This window comes from Falco rusticolus, chromosome 12 (assembly GCF_015220075.1).
Source record: "Falco rusticolus isolate bFalRus1 chromosome 12, bFalRus1.pri, whole genome shotgun sequence".
NCBI classification, from domain to species: Eukaryota; Metazoa; Chordata; class Aves; order Falconiformes; family Falconidae; genus Falco; species Falco rusticolus.
The window spans coordinates 27,105,310-27,129,481 of record NC_051198.1 but is presented as its reverse complement, the minus strand read 5'-3'; the positions used below and the strand labels follow the sequence as shown (position 1 = coordinate 27,129,481).

The following is a 24,172-nucleotide window of genomic DNA, read 5'->3' as shown; positions in this document are numbered from 1 at the left end:
CTATTTTGAGCCAGGAACACCCTGATTCAGGTACAACCTCTGCTTTCTGACACAGCTCAACATGAAGTCTTGAGATGGTTACAGAACACAGAGTTGAAGGACAAAATCAGCAAAAAATGAAGGACAGTTCTTTAGAGCTGCAACTTGGTCACTTTGAGAGCCAAGCTAATTAATGGCACTACAAATTTATCACCAGAAATACTACTGGCTGACATTTACCTGTGGAAAACCACAGGAAAGCCTGAAAAATAAGTCAGCTTCTACACCAAAATGCTGCAAGTCAGAAATACCTTCTGCTATTAACATAAACCAGGGAAAGAAACTACTATACCTTTCTAGCTTTTGCTCTAATATGTATAGTTACAGTAAATATCTGTATCAGTAAATATTCAAACCCCTTATTTACAATCCATCATTTGCATTTAAAATGTAAAATCTTAGGTAGATATCATACTCCTATTGTTACCATCTCACCACAAATATACAATACATCCTCATAGAAAGTATTACAAACACACATGCACATGTAGATATATTCTTCCCCTTTAATTCCAAAGAAAATACGGCAGGCTTTGCTGTGTATAGATATCTAGGTTTGGCTGAACTAAAGCATGGGAAAACAAGCACTGAAGCTAAGCACCTGTCAGCAGCTTCTTTCTGTTTATTGGAATGCAAAGACCTCTGCAGACTGCAACTGCAGAAGGGCATCTCTTGGGAAGCTCAGTCCTAAATAATTTTATTCAGTATCCAGTTTCCTAGATATATGCTGCTGCTGTTATATAAAAGATAAGCCCACCTTTTTCTGTCCGTCATTTTCTGGCTTATTCCGTTTATTATATGGAACTCCTTCTCAAATGTAATTTTGTTTTTACAGAACATTATATAATTTTTACATAGAATGGCTCTTACAGTGTGTCTTGCCAGCGAACAGGGTACAAAATACCTCACAGAAACCAAAACTGGGAAGATAATATAGCAGGAATAGTAATCTCCCAATGCTATTAAATTCTCATGCTTAGAAAATCAACTGCAACAAGTGAATCAAACTGTTCTCCCTGTCACTGAAATGTCAAAACCTTATGCTTCTTTCCAGCACTTCGCTTAGGACCAATACTCCTGAGTGCTACACAATAATAGTAATTCTCACGGAACTGTTGTTTTTTCCCCCCAAAAGACACTGAGTCTACACCAGTCTCCATCTGTGCACGCCAGCCTCCCGACTGTAACCATAGATTTTACACAGTACCCAGAAATTGCCAGTCATTAAATACTCTACCTTTCCCAGGGTTTCTGAGAGCCTTCATTATACTGTTAGAGGCTGAGACAACTTCCCTTCTTAATGCCTGCCTTCTCCTCCCACAGATGGCAGGAAAAAAAAAAACCTGAAGTGGAGGCTGAATCTCTTCCACATAAGATAAAAGCTCTGGTGAGTGGAAGTTTTCAAGTGGAAACAAGTTTTTCACCTTACAAACACACAAGCCCTTTTTATCCACCTAAAAGCAACAAGAAACCGAAAACACCATGCACGCATGGTATCACTCCAGGGCCCCAAATCAGGCCTGATCTAAGCATATGCTTGCTTTACAGCAACGGTTAAATGCTACTGCACCTACTTTCACTAAAGGATGGCTGCAGCTTGCCATTATGGTGCTCTCTGCTGCGTTTTTCCACCATACCCCTTGCACCATGCAAGCTGACCAATGTAGAATTGGTCCCCATCATAGCAGGCAAAGAAGGGATGGAGACATACCCAAGGTTCTCAGAACACAAGAGTTACTTCAATTACACTTTAGACCACCCTGAAAGAGCCTGCCAGAGCTAACCTGGTTTACTGGGCAGTATCAGCTGCTGAATCGTGAGACATCATGAGACCAAACAGAGATGATTACTTAATGACTCAAATTCTTCTAACTGCACGACACAGACCACAGAAGTCAGAAGTGTAGTGCAAGCAAGTGAAAAAAGCAGAAACACACAGAAAAATAGTAGTGCCATCTGCATTAACCCATTATGTGCATGAATCTGGAATGCTTGTACACCAAAGCAAATGGTGTATTTGCACCTGCTGTTGCACAAACCGAAGTAGGGTCAACTGTGCATAATTTAAATACAGAGAACATCTTAAAATTTGCAACAGTTTTAAACATACTGCTTACATTGACCAAATTGATGAAACACACTAAATTTACTGCTGAAATACACAAAGGTTTCCCACTTACATTTTCTAGTGTATCTTTCTAATTTACTTTAAAAGATTTGAGTTACTTGACTTCCAAAGCTTCCTCTGAAAGGCTGCCCTAGAGCCCAATGCAATAATGTCACAGTAAATACACTGAGATTTTCAATCCAAATTTTCAAGTTCAATTTCCTTCAGTTCTCCTGTTAAAATTCACACTTGCTTGTGTCTCTGCAAGCTCTGTTCTCTAGTTGCTTATAGCAATCACTTAGAAACTCAGCTGCACAGTTAATTGTTATAACACAAACCTATAGCCAAAGCATTTTAAGTAATTCAAAACCATGGGATGCAAACCTCTAAAAGTATTCAGCAGTTTGCTATGCAGATGTATCAAACTAGATGAAAAGAAAACGTCTGAAAATGGATTCCAGATCATCAAAAGAACAACCCTCTGTTGACCCTACTAAGTTCACATATACAGCTTTACATTTTATCTGTGGGAGAGCAATGGTGCATGCATGCAAGGCTCCATATTACAAACCAAGTACAGAGCACAACTAAAAGAAAGGATGTAACATCTCCGTTTTCACCCCTCCACCTTTCTGGATCACGATGAAGCAAAGCAGCACAAAGCCACTGCTTTGTGAAGGTAATTTCATTATTCTAATGAACTATTGGAATGTCTTTAAACAGTATTAAGTGGTTGTGAACGTAAGTCACTCCACAGCACAAATATCAGACGATGAAATGAACACAAAGAACCTTATTATCATTCTCACCAAGTATTCCGTATCCATCTGTAACACAGTACCAGATCTAGTATTATAACACAGAATTTCTGGATGCTCTTTCAATCTCAACTACTAAACACGTCTATATTTAGGCCTATCGTTTCAGTTCTCATTGTCTCATTTTTGTCTTCTGCAACATGGGGGCAATTATATTCACAATCTATAGATTCCACTGGAACTAGTTTATGATTAGAACATTTCAGCTTTGTCATAATACAAATAATAACTTTAACAAGAGTGACAGAGGAAGATCAGATCTTTATGGGACATTCATCAAGAGTATCTATAAATATTTCTGTATTACAGAGCCTATGGGAGGTCATAACAGCCACCAGGTAAAGAGGTTATGAAACAGACCTACAAAAAGACCTCTCCACTGTAAGGCCTGCAGGGCACCAGCACAATCCAAAAAGCACCCCGTTCTTGGAAGGCACTTCAATAAGGCAGATGTGCTGTGCTCTTACAAGTATATCTCCTCTGCGAACTGTTCCTTTCCACTCAGCAGGGATCAGGAGATATCTTCACAACGTTTCTTTTTTTAACATTAATTCAGAACCACTAAGAGAGGCTAGGTTAGCAGCCCTGGAGTGCGGACTTCTCTAGCTTTCACAACACTGACACGGAACTGGGTAAGAAATGCTTTCTTGCCCTACTTCACTGTTGTATTTCAGACACAACCAGCCAGGACGCCCCATAGCTGGGTTATTCCAATAGCTCATGGCATCTTTGTGCACTCACCCCAAACCGGTGAGAATGACAACTAGTACCACAGCTGTTCGTTAGGATCTAGAAAACCAGCCCCCCATTTCACAGGCAGGTCTATGAATGCAGAAATCTCAATAATCATTAAAATGAAGTTCAGCCATCTGCACAGGACAGGAAGGGCCCTCAGGCCTTCTCCCGGGGGTCTGTCTAAGACTGACAGTTCCACAAATGCTGAAAACTAAGTGTTCACTACAGGGTTGTTTCTGTGTCTGGTGCGTAAAGACTCAGTCTGATGAAGCAGATTTGGTACAGTGCAGACATGGTAAAGACAATCCCTGCCCTGCTATTCTAACAGCTTTATTGAAAACATCAGCATCTAAATGCAAGGTAGGACACTGAACTTCCAGCAGAAGCAATTTTGATCCATATAACAGGTATGATGTAAAATCACTGCAGTATTTTTAGGTATTATATTGCTTTTTGTAATTGCATAGTGGCTTTGTAAGTCTGATCCTGACTTACATCTACAATGAACATTCTGCTAAACATAACAGTGACATTTGATTTAACCCCTATTTCTTTAGTTTTATTAAAATGCAAATATTTACTTTATTGCGTACCAAATTAAAGCAAATACAGTCCATTAGCAAGTCAAATTTTGCCAATATCTTCAACACAGCTCTGAGGAACAGATGCATAAATTACATTACCCCAAGCAGCTGAGAAGTACACTGCTCTCAAGAGTACATTACAGGCAACAGTTACTCATTTACATTTTTGCTGCATCTTCACTTCAGCCTTATTCTGCTGTTACTTGTGATATTCTGATACCGAAAGGACATATGCTAACGTATCCTCCACAACAGTACTGGAAGAAGTTGAACTGTAAAGCAAAGCAATAGGTCATCTATTATAGGGTGATACTTTTTTGCCTCTTTGATTATTGACATATAAACATTTAGAAGATGAGATTAACAGCAAAAAACAGTCAGTTAACCTGAAATAGTTTTGGATGTAAATATTTCCATGAGTAATAATATTATGAGTAACCATATGTACCTTCCTTCAAAGGATATTACAATTTCCATCAGGCATCACACTGGCAAATCTTACTTCCTCCCTGAAGTAGAAGGGGGGTAAGGACCAAACTGTGACCAAGTCACAAGTTTGAACTCTTCACTCTTGCACTAGTTTTGTAACTTTTCCTCTTACAAGCGCCCCCTGCCTTGAACACCTGTGCAGGCACAGCAGGATATATCTTTTCATTATCCTTAAGTAAGCACCCAGACAGCCTTAGGTAACGACTGCTAAAAATAACAATTGTTATGTTCTAACTTTTGAAAAGTGCTGAATTCAGGAACTTGTAAATTTGACTAAAAATAGTGCTGGAACAATGCACACAATAAATGAGCGTCAGTAGTGAATGAATTGCCTGCCAGAAATACTATACTTCCCCTAAGTTCTTAAGTCCTCTGTTAAGATCATATTTCCAGATATGGTACTGTATACAAGGAAAGGACAAACGGGATTATGTTCAGTATTTTGATTGCAATAGTAATAACTTTCTATTAAATATGAAGCAAATATATTTACAATAAAATAAAAAGTGTGAAGAAGAGATGCACTTCCTCTAGTTAAGCAACATCTATGGGATTATTTGTGCAGAAAGTATAAATACTGCCAGATCTTTGGTCCTAATTCTACTGTCAGTTCCACAAAATATCTGCACTGCCAAGTTCCAATCTTTCTGATGACATTAAAATTATGTGGGTGCCCAAGAGACTACTGGAATAAGGCACAACCCAATTTCATCCCATTCCACACTTCATAGATAATAAATGTAACAAAAGAGTAGGCAGAAAAGACTTAACAGAAGGAAAGAAAGAAGCTTTTAGATGGTCTGTAGAATATTTCCTATCATAGTGCAAAAGAGGAAAAGGCAGCTCAGCAACAAAGGTACTGAAGGCCTAGATTTTGTCTACACTACAAATTCATTACAAGATTCAGGAAAAATCATTACGTCCCTCATGTTTCCAGATGCAAACAAAATCTCTGCCAAGTGTGAATCACTGTCAGTATGTTAACTTCATCCTCTTTTTAGGGAATCTGTAGAAAACAATTAAGCCAACACAGAGCTAGTGAAAGTGTGTAACACTTCAGTTAAAAATACTTTACTTGCTTTTTCCATATCCCCACTTCCCCTGTAAAACTGCATTCTTCTTTCTTTCACTCGTACAACCTAGGGACAGCTCCGCTGTTTACATGAACAGCAGATTTAAAATTTATCTCATGCCTCTCAACTCACAAGAGATGCTGTACCAAAATTCTCTAAAAAGAACTAATCCATAAGTAACGATTTCCATAAACTAAAAACTGTGTACCAATACATTTTTAGCTAACTTCAAATTTTATCCTTAGAGAGTAAAGTTATTCATTCCTAATATAAAGATACCTTGTCAGAGCCACTCTGAAGGCCAGGAGAAAGTTGTCTTTATCATCTAATAGCAGTTTAGCAGTATCTTTCAAGTATGCACTGAAATGCACAATTACAGTTTTACATCTCTCACACATGCTCAGAATCTCATGTAGTTTTAAAAGTCCTAGGTCACTTTAAACAAAGAAAACTAATTTAGTTTTATGAAAGATATTGTAATTACAGTCCAAGTCCTACCTGACAGAATGCATACAGCATGTCAAGCTTACATCCTACAAAATCTGCAGACCTAGTTAATGCTTTAGAAAAATCAGTATCCTTTATTCCAATGCCTGCATGCAAACTCTAGAATTTCTTCTGAGGCAGCTTAGGAGCTAATTATATGTCCATACATACAGCAGGAGGTGTAGCTCATATTCACTCTGATGTTGACAGAGATCTCTCTCATCATATTGTCTACGGTTATTAGTATTTCTGTAGAGCAAGCATCACAAGTCTCTATGCACATGACACAAGAATTCTACTCCCAACAGTCTACAGTACTACAGACTACAATAGTCTGACTCCAAACTGGGCTAGATTTGAACATCTGCTGTAGAGATTAAAGACTACATGCAATTATTAACCCAATGAACCATCACAGCCCTCAAAAACACAAACAAATTTTTAGCTTCAATTAAAAATGAAAGATGCAAACTATACCTGCTAATAAGAAAACTAAATAGGTCTCTGAAAACAAGGTTTCTATCATCAAATCAGCTGCACAAGCCTTCCTCTCCTGTTGGGTACATGTCTTGTAAGCATAAACAAATGCTCTTCATATTTATTACCATGTGGTTTTTGTAGCGCCTGGCACAATAAGGTTTTATACATTACCTGAGTCTGAACATATTGCTGTACCACAAACTTTAATGAAAACATAACAGAAAAGGAGAGCCAAGTCTTGCTGAAAGGAATCTCTGGCTAAACCACAACAGGGCCTTTAAAAGATTAAATTATAGAACTAAGGAAGTAAAAAAAGAACGCAAAATTCAAAGACTGGCAAAACATAAGACAGCAGAATATCCACCTCAAGACAACAAAAGCAGATTTGTATTGTATTTTCTTCCAGAAAGAAGACAAACAGAACAGCCTGAAATCACCCTTTTGAATTTATTTAAGACACCTTTAAAATGCGAAGTTTTCATATGATAGTGTTAATTCAGAATATCACTGTAGTCCAAATAACAGATCATATATTTAAACCTTTAAAAAAAGGATTACTGAACAACTTTTTCATATTCATATTATCAGGCTAGTAAACAGAAAGTTCAGATCTTGATAAAACTATCCAATGCGATCTAATCAAAAGGCACTCTACTTTGTGGAAGTTTGTACCAGCCACCCTCCTTCACAGCACAGTCCTCTCCCAGTAATAGCTAAATTCAAAGGGAAGAAAATGATGATTTTCCAAGGGGTAAAGCATTAGTAGCTCAAGTGAAGTGCTGAATTGTCTAATCAAAAACTCATGTTTCTTCCCCTCATTCTACCCAGAGTTTGACCTTTATTGTTTCTCTTGAGTTTCCCTGGGAATTTCTGCACGAATTCAGACACATCTGGCCATAACTACCAATGATGCACTACACAGTTTTTATCTAAATGGTGTCTAAAATATAAGAACTTCAAATACAAATCTAAGTCCAGGCCTATTCCACATGGGTTTATGCTTGAAGATCAACACATTTCTCATCTCAGAGCAATAAACAGAGATTGCTCCAAGTTGTCCATGTCAAGGAGATTCTGAGAGTGCCCACAGAGGGCTATCACAGCTGCTTTTGTTGTTGTTTGATCTTAGAGATGAATGATAAGCATCAATGTCAAACTTGAAGTCAAACCCTTCCTAAATCCAGGGATGTTCAGAAAGCTTTTTGATATAAACCAGTTGTGTTGAACCACTGAATTGAAGCGCAAAGATTTTTTTAAAGAAAAATATATACCTGAGATTACGAAAATAATTTTTAAAATGCATAGTATTTACTGAAATTGTACAAGCTTCTGTATTGCATTGAGTCACACATAGGGAGACTGAATAACTATCTGGGTACCTGCAGTATGTTTTCTATATTTTATATTCTCTTTCTATAGAATCCTATATTCATTCTTCAGAAATAATCCACAGTCTCCTGATTAGCGTTTACGCTCCCAGTCACTCAGTAGGAAGGGTCTCCTGACAGTTTTACTGCTGCCCAGATGATTAGTCAAAACTCAGCAGTTGATGAAGCGTGAATGAGAGAGCATTAGATACATCAAGAAATATAACATGTACTGAGAAACCAGTAACAATGATGAACTCTTTGGTCTCTAATAAGTGTGGACAAAGTTCAGGTGCTCCATCATCGTAACAATAGCTGTTAACAGGAAAAATATCACATGGTGCCATTTTTTGTTCCCTTTGAGATCTTTGTTACAGCAGCGGTTTCTCAGAACTCTGGAAACGTCAGCCTCTTTGTCCTGCAAGGCAGAACACCACTGCTGTTTCTAGAGTCCAAAAATACCTTATGACTAGACTAAAAATCCTGTTTTCCTCTCAGATAACACAAGCACCTAAACTTCAAAGACAATGTTGACTACCAGTTAGGAGGTGCTGAATATAATGCATACCACAAAGCTGGCACCTGATTACCTTGCAGACTTATCCCTCTAGTATGGCTACGCTGTTGCTTTTTCTATAAAGTAACTAAATGAGGAATTAAAATGTCTTTACTGAGGTTGTAAATAAATCACAGCACTACAAAAGGTAAAACTGTTGCTGCTATTCCCAGTTCCACAACAAATAATGGCCTTATTGCTGTAGTTTCCGCCTGTAAGATTTTTCAATCCCAGGAAGAAAGTATGATTCCTTCTTACATATGGATAGATACACACAACTTTAAAAATTCCTTGTGATTATACGTCGCATTTGCTAAATTTGCTAAGCATTTTAATGAACCATATTATAGGCTTACAGAAGTACTCTGTTAATGACTATTAGCCTGCAGACTGTTACACATCTATAAATCCCTAAATACATGATGAAGTAATCAAATGACATATCCCAAAACACACACTTAAAATTCATCACTCAAGCTTGCCAGTGACTATGAGGCAGAACAACAGAAGAAGTGATCATTGTAATAACCAGCAAATTTATCAGGAAGAAAAGAATACGATCAATCTAAATCAGCTACTGTGACACCTGACATTCTCCAGAAGGGTTTGTCCACTGTAGCTGCTGCATGCAGAGAATGGTAGGAGCTACTGATAGGTGAAGGTCTGGAACCTAAGGTCCAAGTACAAAAATTATTTCCTATGACAATCACTCTAGTGTACATTGTTTAATCTCCTTCATCCAAAATATGCAGGGAAAAAACATGTCTGCTGAATAAGGATAAACAAGGAAAGACAAGGCTATTTAAAAATGCTGATTTTCTATAATATTTGTCTACATGTAAAGTAGAAAAACCTCCAACACTCAGAAAATACCGTTTTCATCTGCTATTAAGGAAATGGCTAAAAAGTTAACTCGTTCTGTATTAGCTGATCCAATGAGCTCAGTAATGTTTCACTGGACATATTGTGATTTTTTTTCAAGCTTTGAGTATGTGCGTTCAACACTGACAAACAGGCATGACAGACACAAAAATCAAACCTTATCTTCTTCCTTGGAATAGTCTGTCTACAGTTGGACCTGTAGTGTTAACCCACAAGACTTCAAGCTTCTGATTACTCATGCCTCTGAATTACAGTTACCTTCATACATGGAAGTAATTTTGACTTTTTTTTAATAGAGTCCTTAAATATGGAAACACACCAAAACAAAATTGTATACAGACACTCACGTGTCTAGAATTATACACTATGGTCACTAGGTTTTACATTTTATTTACAGTATCTCAGTCTGAATGGAATGTCTTCTGTAATTGCTCTTTAAAGTAACATTGGTTTTGGTTATTTACCAAAACATATAAATACAGCAAAACATAACTGTGATGTGTATAAAGGTACACACTATGGAATATAAATTTAAAAGATAGATTTATTTTACCTTTGCAGAGTAGTAAAACCAGTATTAAGTCTGGTAAATACCAGAACTGTTGAGTACAGAATAAATTTCCACCACTACCACCACAGATCCAGCTCCACTGGAAACCACAGTGACGGAAGTACCAGACCAGATCAAGCACTGGCAGCCCCCAACCCTCTAACTAAAATGTTAAAACTTGCTTGAAAAAAGATTAAAAACAAACCAACCAAAACCTCTTCACCTAAACTGCCCAGCTCCTGATTTATAATCTACTGTTGCTGTTGCTACTGCTAGTATCGGAGTGCCTAACTGGCTAAGTTTGGTTATTCAAAAGTTGTACCTGCAGGTTTTTTTGTCTGTGTATTTGTTTGTATTTTTCAAGATAGTTCAAGTTCATCTGGAACATCTTTGAGATTAATGTCACCTTGCCTGTGGTTAGATTTCTTGCTGAATTTGTTCTCTTCCAATCATCCTGTCAGGACTTGGAGAAAAAAAAAAATGACCCACAAACCAAAAAAAACCTACACAACCCCAAAACTCCACAACCAAATAAAATCAAGAAAAAGGACTGAGCTCTGGTACAGTATTTTCTTACACTTGCAGCTTTACAAATTTAGCACCTGACTTAAGTGCTCCACTACAGGAGGAAAATTAGTAGAAGTCTGTCTTTCATCTACCTCAATTCCCTCCCAGGTAAGTTCCAATGCCACTGTTCATAAATCACTCTCACTTTAGCTTAATAGAGTTTGAAAACAAATATTTGCTGATAATTTGAGAAAGGTCACTTATATTGTTCAGCAGTGTTTGGCGTGAGCAAATCGAAGTCTGAATTACGTTTGCTGAGCAGGAAGCAACTTCAATCCACTCTCCTCCTTAGTGAGGATCTATCAAATTAATTCAAAAATTACAATGCATAACCTGATCAAATTTAATTTACATTTCCTCAAAGGTAAAGTAATAATATGACAGTGGTTGATTAATGAAATAGACCATGTTTTAACCTAGGAAATTCCTAACTGTCCTTAGTGCTAAAGATAAGCATATCCAACAGGAATCAATCAGGTAGGTAGGTTTCTCGAAATACAACTGCAATTACAATTATATAATATTCCTGCCACCATCACCACTGAACATATTTTAATAACCTCACCAAAATATTTCATCACAAACCCAATGGTTAGACCTATACGGTACACCTCACCTATCCCGCTCCTCAGCAGGGCTAACCAGCCCAAGACGTCTGTACTGCTTCCACTAGCTGAAGACAGCTCATTCACAACTAGCTCGTGTACCTCTGTCCAGCATTGTAGTGTGTCACATAAACACATCCTTAGAAAAAAAAAGGTAATTTAGCAAAAAAGATAGCACAGTTGCACACTCCACAGCATTCACCAATGGTAGTGTATGTCCAATGTGAGTACCCTAACACTTGTATCGCACACCAGCGTCCACACAATGGAATGTTCAACCATCTACAGCACACACATGAATACAAATCTATACTATAAAACCCCCAAAACACAACACCGAATAAAAAGAAATACCTGCATCCTGACAGAACTTCACGTTGTGCTGGCTTCAGAGAGTAAGTTCTTCCTCTTATTTACTTCAAGATAGAATAGATTTGCCCACAGCTATAGAAAGTTCATAGCTTCTTCATATATAACCGATCATTCTCCAGTAACCAGAAAACTTACGCTTATCTAATTCTATAGCACCATAAAAATACGGACCCACCTGTACATGCATGTGCACATGCCAGCGCCATATATATATATGTAATCTGCTTCACATTACCCCTACTTGGTTTTAATGACACAGAAACATTTTCCCCCAAAACCAAATGGCAGAAAATGCTTGGCTGCAGAACAATTACATTCTCCGTTCTATTTTGGAAAATTTAAGTAAGTTATATAATACATGATGACATATTACATACCAGGTCACTGTTTGTAAATAACCTCCCAACTATTTTGGAGATAAAAACTAAAACTCTTTGTCCACTGGGATCAGATTTATATGACATATTGTATGCCCATTTAATAATTCCCAAGAACCCCTCTAAAAACAGCATATAATGAAACTGAACATATTTTTATAGCCCACCTATATTGTCTCTTCAAAAAACAAATTTACAGCATTAAGTTATAATGTTACACATGACAAGATATCACTGTTTTCAAAGCCCTTTAAAAGAATTATCTGACTTCAAGACATAGGAAAACAGGTATGTTACTCTTTCAGAGAAAGAGAAATGGACCTAAAAACACACAATGCTATAATGAGGGCTATATTTAGTGCTTGCTGAAAGCATCCTAACTGCTGTTTTCCTGTATACATAGCTGGCACTGAATTCTTTACTCTTTTCCTGAATTTTCCCTAACAGTGAATCCTTTATACTATGTAAACTAGAGCTATTTTTAGTGATTGTCAGATCTGAAGACTACACATATCCATAGTCATTACACCTTCTTCTTGCATGTAATCTCTCAATTAAAATAAATGTGTCCCCAAAGAACTCTGAAGAAGAGGCTAAATTAACAAACTGTTCAAGTGAACCAGAAGCAAGCCAATCCTTTATGAATACGGAGTCTGTAATTCGCCAAAATGCTCCATTTTGCTGTTCACAGTGAGGCTGAGGCTCAATAAAAATAAATACTGATGTAGGCAAGGCATTCCCATGGGGTTCATATATTGCAACTCACCAGTTGCTTTATATCAAAGAAACTGGGACACAGCTTGAAACTGGCGGGCTGCCTATTTGATAAAATGGAAAGCTATTGATGATAAGTATTTTCTCTTATTTTCATGCCCCCGGTGTCATAAACAGGCTAAGTACTTAGAAGTGGCTCCTAGCAGTCACATGCTCATAATGGTACCAGATACAACTTAGGTTCTGACTGATCAGAAAATGACACTTCATGGATTCTGCACAGTCACAGTTACGCCTTTGGATCACCCCAAACCAATAATCCCTAGCATCGGCTTTCCCAAAACCTCTAAGGATGATGCCATCAGCTTCTTACAAACATATCTGAATTTAATTCTTAGCTTAATTAAGATGCAGTCAGCAGTCCACACTTCAGCGATGACCTTTTAAGCAAAAATGCAGAATAATTCAGGTAGCTGCATTACTACTCTGCAATGCAAAAGGAATTTATAGAAAGTTGAATATACAGAATAAAATAGTTTGGAACGATGGTTATTTTGACTTTAATGGGGTCAGGAGAACAATGTTTATGAAAACCTTCTTTCAACCTAGAGGTGAGTAACCCATAAATGTATCAATCCTACAATTTATCAGCTCCTTCAAATATCTCAGAAACTGTTTAAAAGAGGCCGAGTGCTTCAAACATCTTTTCAACATCAGCCAATTTAAAAAACTTAAACATTAAATATGTAGCTAATAAAACGTTTAATTCATCAAACAGTAAGCCACTGTTAAAAAAAAAGGTATTTCTAAAGCCTGTACTACATTATCATCAGCTGATAGTGCTATAAAAGCACCTCAAGCCACAATTGCAAAATGTTTCACTGCCTTTGAAAAGCGTGTTTCAAAATGAATGCGCTGATGTTCTGAACTTTCATCCAAGAGGATCCAGAAATCCTCTATTATGTTAACCTTTTATAATTTGTCTTACTTTGTCCTTAGAAGGTCATCATGACTTCCACTTCTGCAGTAGAATCCAGCCTTTCATCAATGGAGTGTGAGGATCAAAGAGAAAATTAATGCGCATTGCCACTGGGTGGCTTTATTTCCCATAAACATCACAAATCCTAGGCTAGTTTATACTTACCTTTCGCAGAAGGAAACAAATACGCTCAATATTTCTCAGCCGCTCTCTCTGTCAAGAGAAAGTGGGAAAAAGGTAGGAGATTAGCTGTTGGTGTTATAAATCAAAGACAATATATTACAATTAGAATGGGTCAAGATCATAATTAACGGCTGCAGGAAAGCAACACACATCATGAATCTGAAACAATAGCATTCACTTCTTACCTACTGCTTGCAAGCCAAATGATTTGCCCATTTCAAAGTCCAAATAAGTCATTTTTCATCTGTTACTGGGTGTTTTAACAAGTACACAGAGTCAAGTCTGTGTTAGCTTTGAGCCAGAGGTTGCAACTTCTTTTTAGTCAGCATTTGTGGCTCTGCCCAATGGTGCCAATCTATATCACAAAGACTTGGTCTCACATTTTCAGGTGCCCAGCCTCTGGCGTCAAGATCATTCTGAATGGGAAAAAACAACTACGAAGTTTGTATGACAGCCCTTCCTCTATCACCAAGAGGGTGCCTGAGCAACATGTGATATTAGGATGTAACCCATTAGTGAAGAATATCTAAAATGGCCTAAAAATGCCACTTTAAACAGCAGATGCATTCATAAATACTGAAAGTGACTGTAATTAAACAGCGTGACTCAAAAGATTCTCTAATCATGATTCACAGGAAGATGACAAGTCAAAGACAGGTTTCCTTTTAAATGGTTCATAACGAGAAATTCACTAGTAAAATCAGATTTCACTCTGCATAACCCTATCACTGGAGTTACTGTGAAAGATTCTACTGTTGGTTGCACTGCAGAAGGCAGAGTGGTTTTGTTGTCCTTAGAACACTATCTGGTAATATTTTCATTTAGACATGGGAAAAAAATATTCTGAACTATGACCTTTTTTAAACAGGTAATGTAATATACTGAGAAGCCAACTCTCCCTAAGCTTTTTGCTTTTCAAATGTTTTAGATTTGCTCCAAGTTTGAGTTTTATTTCTATTCTCCAGAGAAATGTCCCTTTTCCTTTCCTGTCACCATGTTTAGGCCATTTCTAAAAAGAAAATATAATTTGGAAAGACAATGAGACAGTGGCAGCTTGATAGGCACCAGACAAATATTGTGCCTCTCTCTGATGTTTGTGATCTAAAAGAGATTCAGAAATTTTAGACTCACAATTGAAAACATGGGAATGGACATATAAGGATGAGCTTGTGAAGCTGCAGAAAGCTTTCTTGCCTCTGGTAGGAGGTAAATGGAGAGGGAAAGATAACCCTCTCAATTCCCTTTAGAGAACAGGTGCCTAACTGCAGCTCGCCTTGCAGAAGTAGGAAGTCTATATTTGAGATGTAGGTAATAGAGTGTGAATGAGGAAATTTGAATTGAGTTCTCCATACTGCCATTGGTTTTGCCTCTGATCTCTCCTTAATTCAGCCCTCTCTTGTCAAAAAGGCTCTACACTCTGTCGTGAAAACATTGTGGAAGATAATGACATAATAATGACTACACATCAGACAACCTTATAGCGCAATAAAGAAAACTACCCCACCAAATAAACGGAATATGAGCACAAACAACTATGTATAGGGAAAAAGCAAATCACATCTGATCAAAGATACAAGAACTACCTGCTAAAAATATTCCTTTTATGTCATTATAAAAGGCATCAACATTACTGTGCAGAAGAAAGCCATCAGATTACTGATTGAATTATCACAGGAAGTTTCATAGAGGAAAGTCAAATATGTCAACTGATCACAGAATACAGTGCTGTGTTTTACTGGAAGCTCCATGATTAACTTTTTGATTACACCACTAACATGACTGAAACAGGGACTTACTAAAATTTTTTTATCCTGGAGACCAATTCCATCACCATTTTAAAACAAGAGGAAATTACCTCCATGGAGCATCTTACAAGTTTTAGGAAGAGAACCAGTTACTGGAATTTGGTACATACAAATACACATTCCTTGTGTGCAATTCTCAAGATGGCAAATAAAACCAGATAAAGTGAATTCAAAATCAGATTTCTTCCAGTAAATTCAAAACCAGATTACTTTCATTGAAGTCCTCTATAGGATTTCTTCATGTAATTTCTTTCTTCTGTTCTTTGCTTATGTTAGAGAACAGTAAACAAGACTTCTTATTCCAAGATTCACTTAAAGATTATGCTTAACATCATCAGTGGTCTAAGTACCACCACAAATCCTCTGCTGAGTTATGAAACAAGGTTAAATGGCACAGTACTAGCTAATGAATCTGGTTACCATGTGTAGGCAATTCAGTAACTTGATACTCTGTAGAGATCAAATTCAGCACCTGTCATAATCATTGTAATTCCCAGTGAGATGATGGCGAGCCAGGTTCTGCTTTCAGTCCTGGTGGTACAAACCTGATGCATGTTTAACTGTAGTCAGGTAAATCACCCTAAATCACATCTGCAATTAACAGAGGAATTTTCACATGCTTAAATCTGGGTTGCATTTTGGTTTATTAGGTAAAACCGAGTTTACAGTCCCAGAGTGATATTAAACCTTATCCATAGCAGATGCAACAGAATGTGTTATTTGCATTTAAAACACAGGAGAATTTAGAGCCCTGTCATGGGACAGAGAGGTCTAGGAATGTACCTCTTATCAAATCCCTGCAAGCTTTTGGCTCATTGATACAGACAGTACGGGAGAAGGTGGTCATCCCATGCTTGAGCACAGAGAAAGCAAATTATTTCAAAAAGGAAAACTTGTGCCACAGAATAAAAAGGCAAAAAGAAAGCATTAGCATCACATTAACTGTCCTTCAGTTTTTGAACTTCCGAATAATTTTCCTACCTCCTCCAACAAAAAGGAAAGCTATAGCCATAAAGAGTCACCATCTGGCTTCCTAAGACTGGCCCAATAAATCAATTTTCCAAACTACAGTTGACTTTGCAACAGACACCATATTCGTTTCCACACTCATACTTTCACTGGCAGTCAATATATTTCCCTTTCTTTAGTAATTGTTGCTTAGCAAGCCACTGTGATACTCACTGCGTGGACTGGGTTGCACTGATCTATTGGGCTTTTGAAGTCTGTCCGAAGTTCATCAAAGGCAATTATCTGAAAAACAATTTTTTCAAATATTGTAGTGAATGCTCAATTCAAACATTTATTTTTCCTTTAGGGACTAGTTAGATGCATCATCTCCCTTCCTCCCTTTCCTGTATGAGAAAATACAGGAAACTAGGTTCCCTGGCATGCTCCTTTGAGAATTAACTAGTTAAAACAAAACATGGGATACTCCTACCTATGACACCTAGAATCCATTAATCTGCCACTCTGTAAAATCATATCTATAGCCTTTTCAGCATCATTGCTTTCCAAATTTCTTCCCTCATATCAGGTAGAAATCTTTTCTCATACTTCTAAATGACATAAAACTACTTCACAAACAAATACTTCTCCAGACCTGATGGAAAAAGTCATTAGCTACCTAAAACACAGAGATGCATCAGATGTGTATATATTAAACCTGAAATAGCATAACAGCCCTTTGTATTAGTTGCTAAACCTTCAGATATTAATTCTGAATTAGTATCAGCCCAATTATTATTAAGGCACTATTCATTATCAAGCAAACTCCTAAAAAGGTGAACCACTCTAGAGCAAAATATGTCCTTCCTAAATTCCAGCAGGTTTTAGAACTTCACTTCAGACCTCATTAATAGAGAGATGTCTTTTGCTCACATCCTTTAGTTTTGTCCATTAACGGATGGAATGAGACACACTGGTAAACACCGCCTGCTTTTAAAGTACAGCAGATAAAAGTGCCCATAAAAATAATGTTTGATAATGTTGTCTTGGAAAGAAAACAGCTGTAACAACCCTTAGCATATTTCATTCAAAGGACTCAAAGCATGTTCTTTATTTTATGTTTGTATTCCAGTAATACCCTTTCTTCTGCTTGCTTCACCCAAGGAATGAAAGATCACTATGACAGGCACCACAAACAGATGTTAAAACAATGATTCCTTTTTAGACAATTTACAAGCCAGGAAAGTATTCGTTCTCAATAAAAAGATGATGGAAGCACACGGTAGCTGACAGCTAATTAGCATAGGAGTGCAACAAGCATTCTATGACACATTACAGCATGCTTGCTGCCTAGCTGTTCAAAAAAATAACCAACTACATGTCAACACAGACCTGCTGTATAGATAAAACACATTCTTTTTACAGATATGGAATGCAGAAGCAGAAATCCTGAAAATGGCCTATCCATGATTCATATAATAATCTGGTGAGAGGCTTCAGAATAAAACCTAGAGCTACAATCCACAAATCTAAGCACTACTCCGCATCCCACTCTAATGCTGCATTCATCACACTGAAGCATATTTAAAATCAAAACTGTGGCATTTTACAGGAGCACTCTACAGAATTCAATTTATTCAACTATGACAAGTAAAAGTGCCAGAATAAACCACAAAGGGAACTACAAAATGTGATAAGTGAAGCATTTCTCCTCATGGATGAAGTATCTGTACAAGTTAGGTATTAAATCTGCAATGCATGTTTACACCAAGGTAAAAGAGCAAGCAGCAGAAACTGAGAGAGGGTTGGAATACAATTATGAAGAAGAAGGCTCGTGACACCTCTATATTTAATACTTCTTGAACAGATTTTCATGTTCTCAAGCTGGACCAACTGTTAAGAGGATAACAACCATGCGAGTCTGATGCACACACTTCTGTTTGTAATTAGGTACCAACATCAGCACTGACAGCATTGACAGAAAGGGGAAAGGACAGCCCTGTAACAGGTTAAGAAAGCTGCCTCAGTTCATAGGTGTGCCACCAATTTACTTCGGCATCCTGTGCATTTCCCTTAAATTCTCTTTGCCTCACTGTACTGGTACTCACAGATATAACTAAGATAGAAAACTTATGAGCTTAGAGTGACAACTGTTTTTAATAATGTACAGTAGTAACAGCTTTTTTCTTGTTGTAAATATAGAGAAGAGCTGAAATTTCTTCGGAGGAGGAAAAAAAGAAAAAAAAATAAGAGTGAATGTGCTGTGCTCTTCCTTTTGGTAGTCAGTAACAGCAACCAGGAGTTTGCGATAGTAAAGAAATGACAGCCAATACAAGATCCAGCTCACACTGTGAGGAAAGACTGGTCTGAGAAAACAATATGGGGAATCCAAATACTGGAATCATAGGAAGGACCCCCCTCAAGAAGTCCAGGAAAGCCTCTAAAGATTCACTGAACACAGAGATAGCATGATAACCCTGAAGCATGTTTAGATGAAGAACAAGGTTGCTCTGAATGACAGAACCATTAAGGCAGGGCTCTGTTGAGCTAGCTTTAACTAATGCAGCTAAGTCTTGAAGAAATCCTAAACGACAGTTTGGAAAAGAGATTAGCCTCAAATATACTACACATTTAGATTTCCTCATTTTTTGCTTTCTCTTTTTTTTTTTCCTTTACCACCATTCCCAACTGTAGTCAAAATCTACTCTTTATTTGCTAGCACACAATTTATTTACACTATACTTGCTTTATATCTAGATTTATAAGTGCACTGAAACAAATCTGACAGTATTAAGCACGTTGTTTTCATGGAACCAGTAAGTGTATATACAATAGTCTCACAGACAAACCTTCTGGGATGCCTGCAAATTATGACAATATTAAGAGACATTCCTGCTACACCTGCAAGAAACAGATTGAGGTCTGGTATCAAGCCCACAGGATTAGAAGAAAGTTTCTTCATTAAAAGTTTCAGTGTCTCTCTGGAAGGAGGCTGACAGAAATCAATCCTCCTCAATTCTTAATATGTTCTTTTACAAAAGGTCCATAACAGTTTATATTTTGTAAAATCTCCAGGAATAGAAATCCAGTGATGACATGAAGATATCAATTTTAATTTATTAAAAAGCACATTCCTATTTCTCAGACCCAGTGAAAAGCTTGAAAGCATAACATTAGGCAGGCCCACAATTAGAAAGAATCTAAAGAAACTCCAAAAGTTTTTTTGGAGGTATGGGGATTTTGCGTGTGAAGGGTTTTTTTAATCTCATAATGCTGTCTGTCCTAATTCTAAAACTGCAACTAAGAAAAAGAGAGAAAGAGAGCTGTAGCTTTTAAGATTGGCACTTGCTCACAACATACTATGTAACTGTGCAACAAATTATATTGTATTGCTGAAAACCAGGCTGGGTTGTGCTTCAGCATGGTTTACATAATTAATTTGGAAACATCTTCCTCTTTCAATTATAACTAGCCCTCTGTAACATTTAATACCCTAGGGCATTGTATGGCCAGAGTTGCCATTTTTCCCTACAAAAATCAAATAACTAACTACTTGCCTCCATTAAGTATTTCACAATGCTTTCACAGGAGGTGCAGTGTTTTGGCCAAATTCTAGAGAAACAACCTTGCACTTGTTTACATTTCAGATGGATGCAGTACAGCTACCTGCTTCCCACACACCAGGCAATCAGAGCTGCTGAATGCTCTGGGACAGCATCTGGGTGTGCTCAAGGTCCGTTTCACCTCTGAAATTGCCAAACTTGTCAGCATCTTGACAGAGTAGTTCATTTGGAGGCAAACAATGTAATAGATCCCAGTCAGGACTCTTCACCATATGAACTGCCATCATTTCACCTTTAAATTAATGTATTTTATAAACCATTCGATATCTTTTAGTTACCCAATCTAATTTGATCCAGAGCAGCAATTAAGACTACAAAGCATACATAGAAATGGACATCAGCAACCCCATCTCTCCAAAGGCCACTCAATAAACAGGCTTCCAAAGAAAAATTACTAGCCTCTAGTCACAAACCTAAACAGATAGCTAAGTAGATAGCTTTTTGGAAACATGTGCCAGGGACTGATCTTACATAGAGGAGAAATTTATTTCTATTAGTAAACATTAATGTTGCACGCAGCTTCATAGAAAGAGAATGAAGACTGTTTGGTATTTATTTAGCAACTCCAAGAAAAAAAATAAAATCAACAAAAGTTATCTATTTGCAAAGCTGTATCAGGAAAAAAAGGTATCATGTTTACCAATATTTTTTATCATTACTGCAGAAAGAGGCCAGGGATTGAATGGGCAATGGATATTAAACCACCTTCTGATGGGGAATTTTCCCTGTGATTCCACATTGCAGAACACTGCAGGAAGTTTGTTCTGTCATTGCCCTAGCCGTATTTTTTCTGTTGACAGAAGTGTACTTGTGGGTGTTAATCACCTAATAAAACTAAAGGTTTATAAAAATACTGGTTGCATTCTCTGGTAATTCACACCATCTGTAAGTCTCAAAACTCAAAGTGTAAGTCAGCAAAGAGTTTGCCCCAGTTTAAACATGTACTGAACAGACGAAATTGTGATGACAATGTATGTTTCAGTACAGCTACCACTGCAATGATACTTAGAAAATTTTTCATTACCTGCACACTTTGTGCTTATCTCTCTAGACAATAACAGCTTTGAATAATGAAGTATTCACATAAGTTTGAACCCAAATTTTAGTTTTTGCCATGCTTATGTACCCATCAAACTGAAATTTTCACCTATTAACAGTAGGAATGAATTATCATCTCTCATTTCTAGAGAAGATGCTTTTTTATCACTGAGCTCTTACAGAAATATATTTCAATTGAGAATGTGATGTTTTAGGGTGGCAGTGGAGTTGGCGTGGGTGTGAATTCAGTGACAGTAAAGTAGTTGGATATATTGCTTATTGGCATCTCGGAAAAGTTAAGATAAAACAGAACTTGATGACAACCACAGAACAGAACAGTAACACTTAACATATGTTTTCTTGCCACCATCCTGTCAATGCACCACAATCCCATCCTGAAGAAACTATCTTTAATGGTTCATTTAAACAATTTGTCTACCCCTCCACTCTCATACACAGCCTTCACAGCACCCACACCAGCAGTTCGTAGGCTATCTGCATGTCAGTACACGCACAGAAGACAGACAGGTTTAAGAGCATGGCTCCTTGGCTTCATGGCTGCATGTCAGCTGCTGTACAGACGTATTTACTGTGTTTGGAAATAGCGCTGAACACATATCATATTTGAACCATGTTGATGCAAGCTGGATGAGTTACTTTGTTGGCTTTTGTTGAGCAGAAGCAGCAACTGACAAAACATGTGACAGAGAGTCAAGTAAGAACACAAGATGACCTGAAAGGGAAGCTAAGTCTCTGTCTTGAGGTGACGGAGTAAGGGAAGCCCATAGTGAGATGCAGAGAACGGTGACATTGTCAAAGTGACAGACTGAGAGAATAATTTTTGCTACCCAATTCTCGTAATGCTACGAAAACAGTCCCAACAAGAAATCTAGCTATGTGGCTGGTGAACTTTTGTTCAAGATGCTTGTTCCTCTTCCCTCTTTCTCTTCTGGTTGAGCCAATCTGGTTCATGCTACCAAATATGAAAGTTTATTCAAAACTGCATGAATGGGTGGGCAACCTGCCTCATAAACCAGAGAATTTTATCCTTATAATAATATTTTAGTCCTTGACTACATCCTTTTGTTAAACACCTATTAAAAAAAAAGAAAAAAGTTTCACATCTCTTTCATCAAATGTTTTCATCATACCTGTCCATGCAACTTGGCAGTTTCCCAGACCACAGTATCTGAAATGCTGGTTCTGATGAGAATCTTAACACTACAGCCAAATAAAGTGCAGAGAGGAAAGTGAGATTAAATATATTCCTTTCTTCTCTTATCTCTCCCCAATGTATTTACTTTTCTGAATATTACACTTATTAATTCATCACATATTAATAGAAGTAAACAATAACAACTAACAATGCCTTGCAGTTATAAATCTTCCTTCAAGGTAACAAAGGCCTTAAATGCAAGGAAAATATAATTTCAATCTTTTATACAAGGGGGAAAACAAAGCTCACAGAAATTAAATTATTTACAGAATCAATGGCAGAACTACCAAAGCCTCTGGATTGCTGCACCACACAAAATATTAGTGAAAAAAAATACTGTCAGTATACTAAAAGCACATGAGAAGTGAAACTATGCATTTCTGTCCAATTATTGTACCGCTGTTCATCTCCAAAGCAGAGCATTTGTTTAAGCAGTGCCTTTTTGGATTAAGATTGCAAATGGTTTTAAACCACTCAAGGGCAGAAAATTGCTCTATTTGTCAGATTTCACACTAACAATTGTATGGCATTTTCTTGCTCAACTTGCATTTCACATGCTGCCACTATTAACAACTCTCCACACAAAAATCCAGACACATTGCTAATGCAAACAGATTTCTTGTGGCTCCATCCAGGGCTGTTCATACACCTGAGCACCTAGTCTTCACTTTTTTATAGAAGTTCTTTTGTCTGTAAAAGGATGTTACATTTAGGCCAACAAAATTTAAAATTTTTAGGTTCTAACTAGAAGCTTAAGCTAACTTAACAGTCATGAAAATCTTATTTTAATTTCTCAAGTATTCAAGCCAGATCCTAAGTATTTTAATAGAAACATAGAATGGCTCAGGGTTCAAAGGGACCTTAAAGATCATTTAGCTCCAACCCCCCTGCCATGGCCAGGGACATCTTACATGAGACCAGGTTGCTCTAAGCCCTCTCCAGCCTGGCCTTGAACACCTCCAGGGATGGGGCATCCACAGCTGCTCTGGGCAACCTGTTACAGCACCCCACCACCCTCACAGTAGAGAATTTCTCCCTAATCGCTGATCTAAATCTACTCTCTTTCAGTTTAAAGCCACTCCCCCTTGTCCTATCGATACAGACCCTCATCAGAAGTCCCTCTCCAGCTTTCTTGTAGGGACCCTTTAGGTCCTGGAAGGCCGCTATAAGGTCTCCAAGGACCCTTCTCTTCTCCAGGCTGAAGAATCCCAGCTCTCTCAGGCTGTCTTCATAGGAGAGGCACTCCTGCCCTCTGATCATCTTCATGGCCCTCCTTCAGGTTCTTCCAATAGAAACTCCAACATGCAAAATTAAAAATCCATAATCTCCATTCTGCAAACATGATTCAAAAGGTTTTCTATCTACCTATGGAAATGCAGAGGCATAATTATACTATACTCTAGTTAAATATTGATGCAAATCCATAGAGGAAGGCTCCCTTGCTGAGAGCAGGCATGCACAAACATACCAGTCTGCATTGGTATAGTTACATCACTGTATTCCCTTGCATAAATAAAAACTATAGGGAAAAAAAACCAAAAACCAACCCACAACCAAAACCTATACACAGACAAAGCAGTAT

At 37.5% G+C, this 24,172-nt stretch overlaps 1 protein-coding gene across 1 annotated transcript in view; it reads right to left on the bottom strand.

Moving 5' to 3' along the window:
* The window catches only part of CNIH3 (cornichon family AMPA receptor auxiliary protein 3), a 46,528-nt gene that overhangs the window by 7,123 nt on the left and 15,233 nt on the right, over window positions 1-24,172 (bottom strand). Inside the window, exons 2-3 of the mRNA XM_037404984.1 lie at window positions 16,951-17,019; window positions 13,946-13,993 (exon numbers count right to left, since the gene is read on the bottom strand). Coding sequence (XP_037260881.1) covers window positions 13,946-13,993; window positions 16,951-17,019 — 117 coding nt within the window. The remainder of the gene's footprint in view (window positions 1-13,945; window positions 13,994-16,950; window positions 17,020-24,172) is intronic.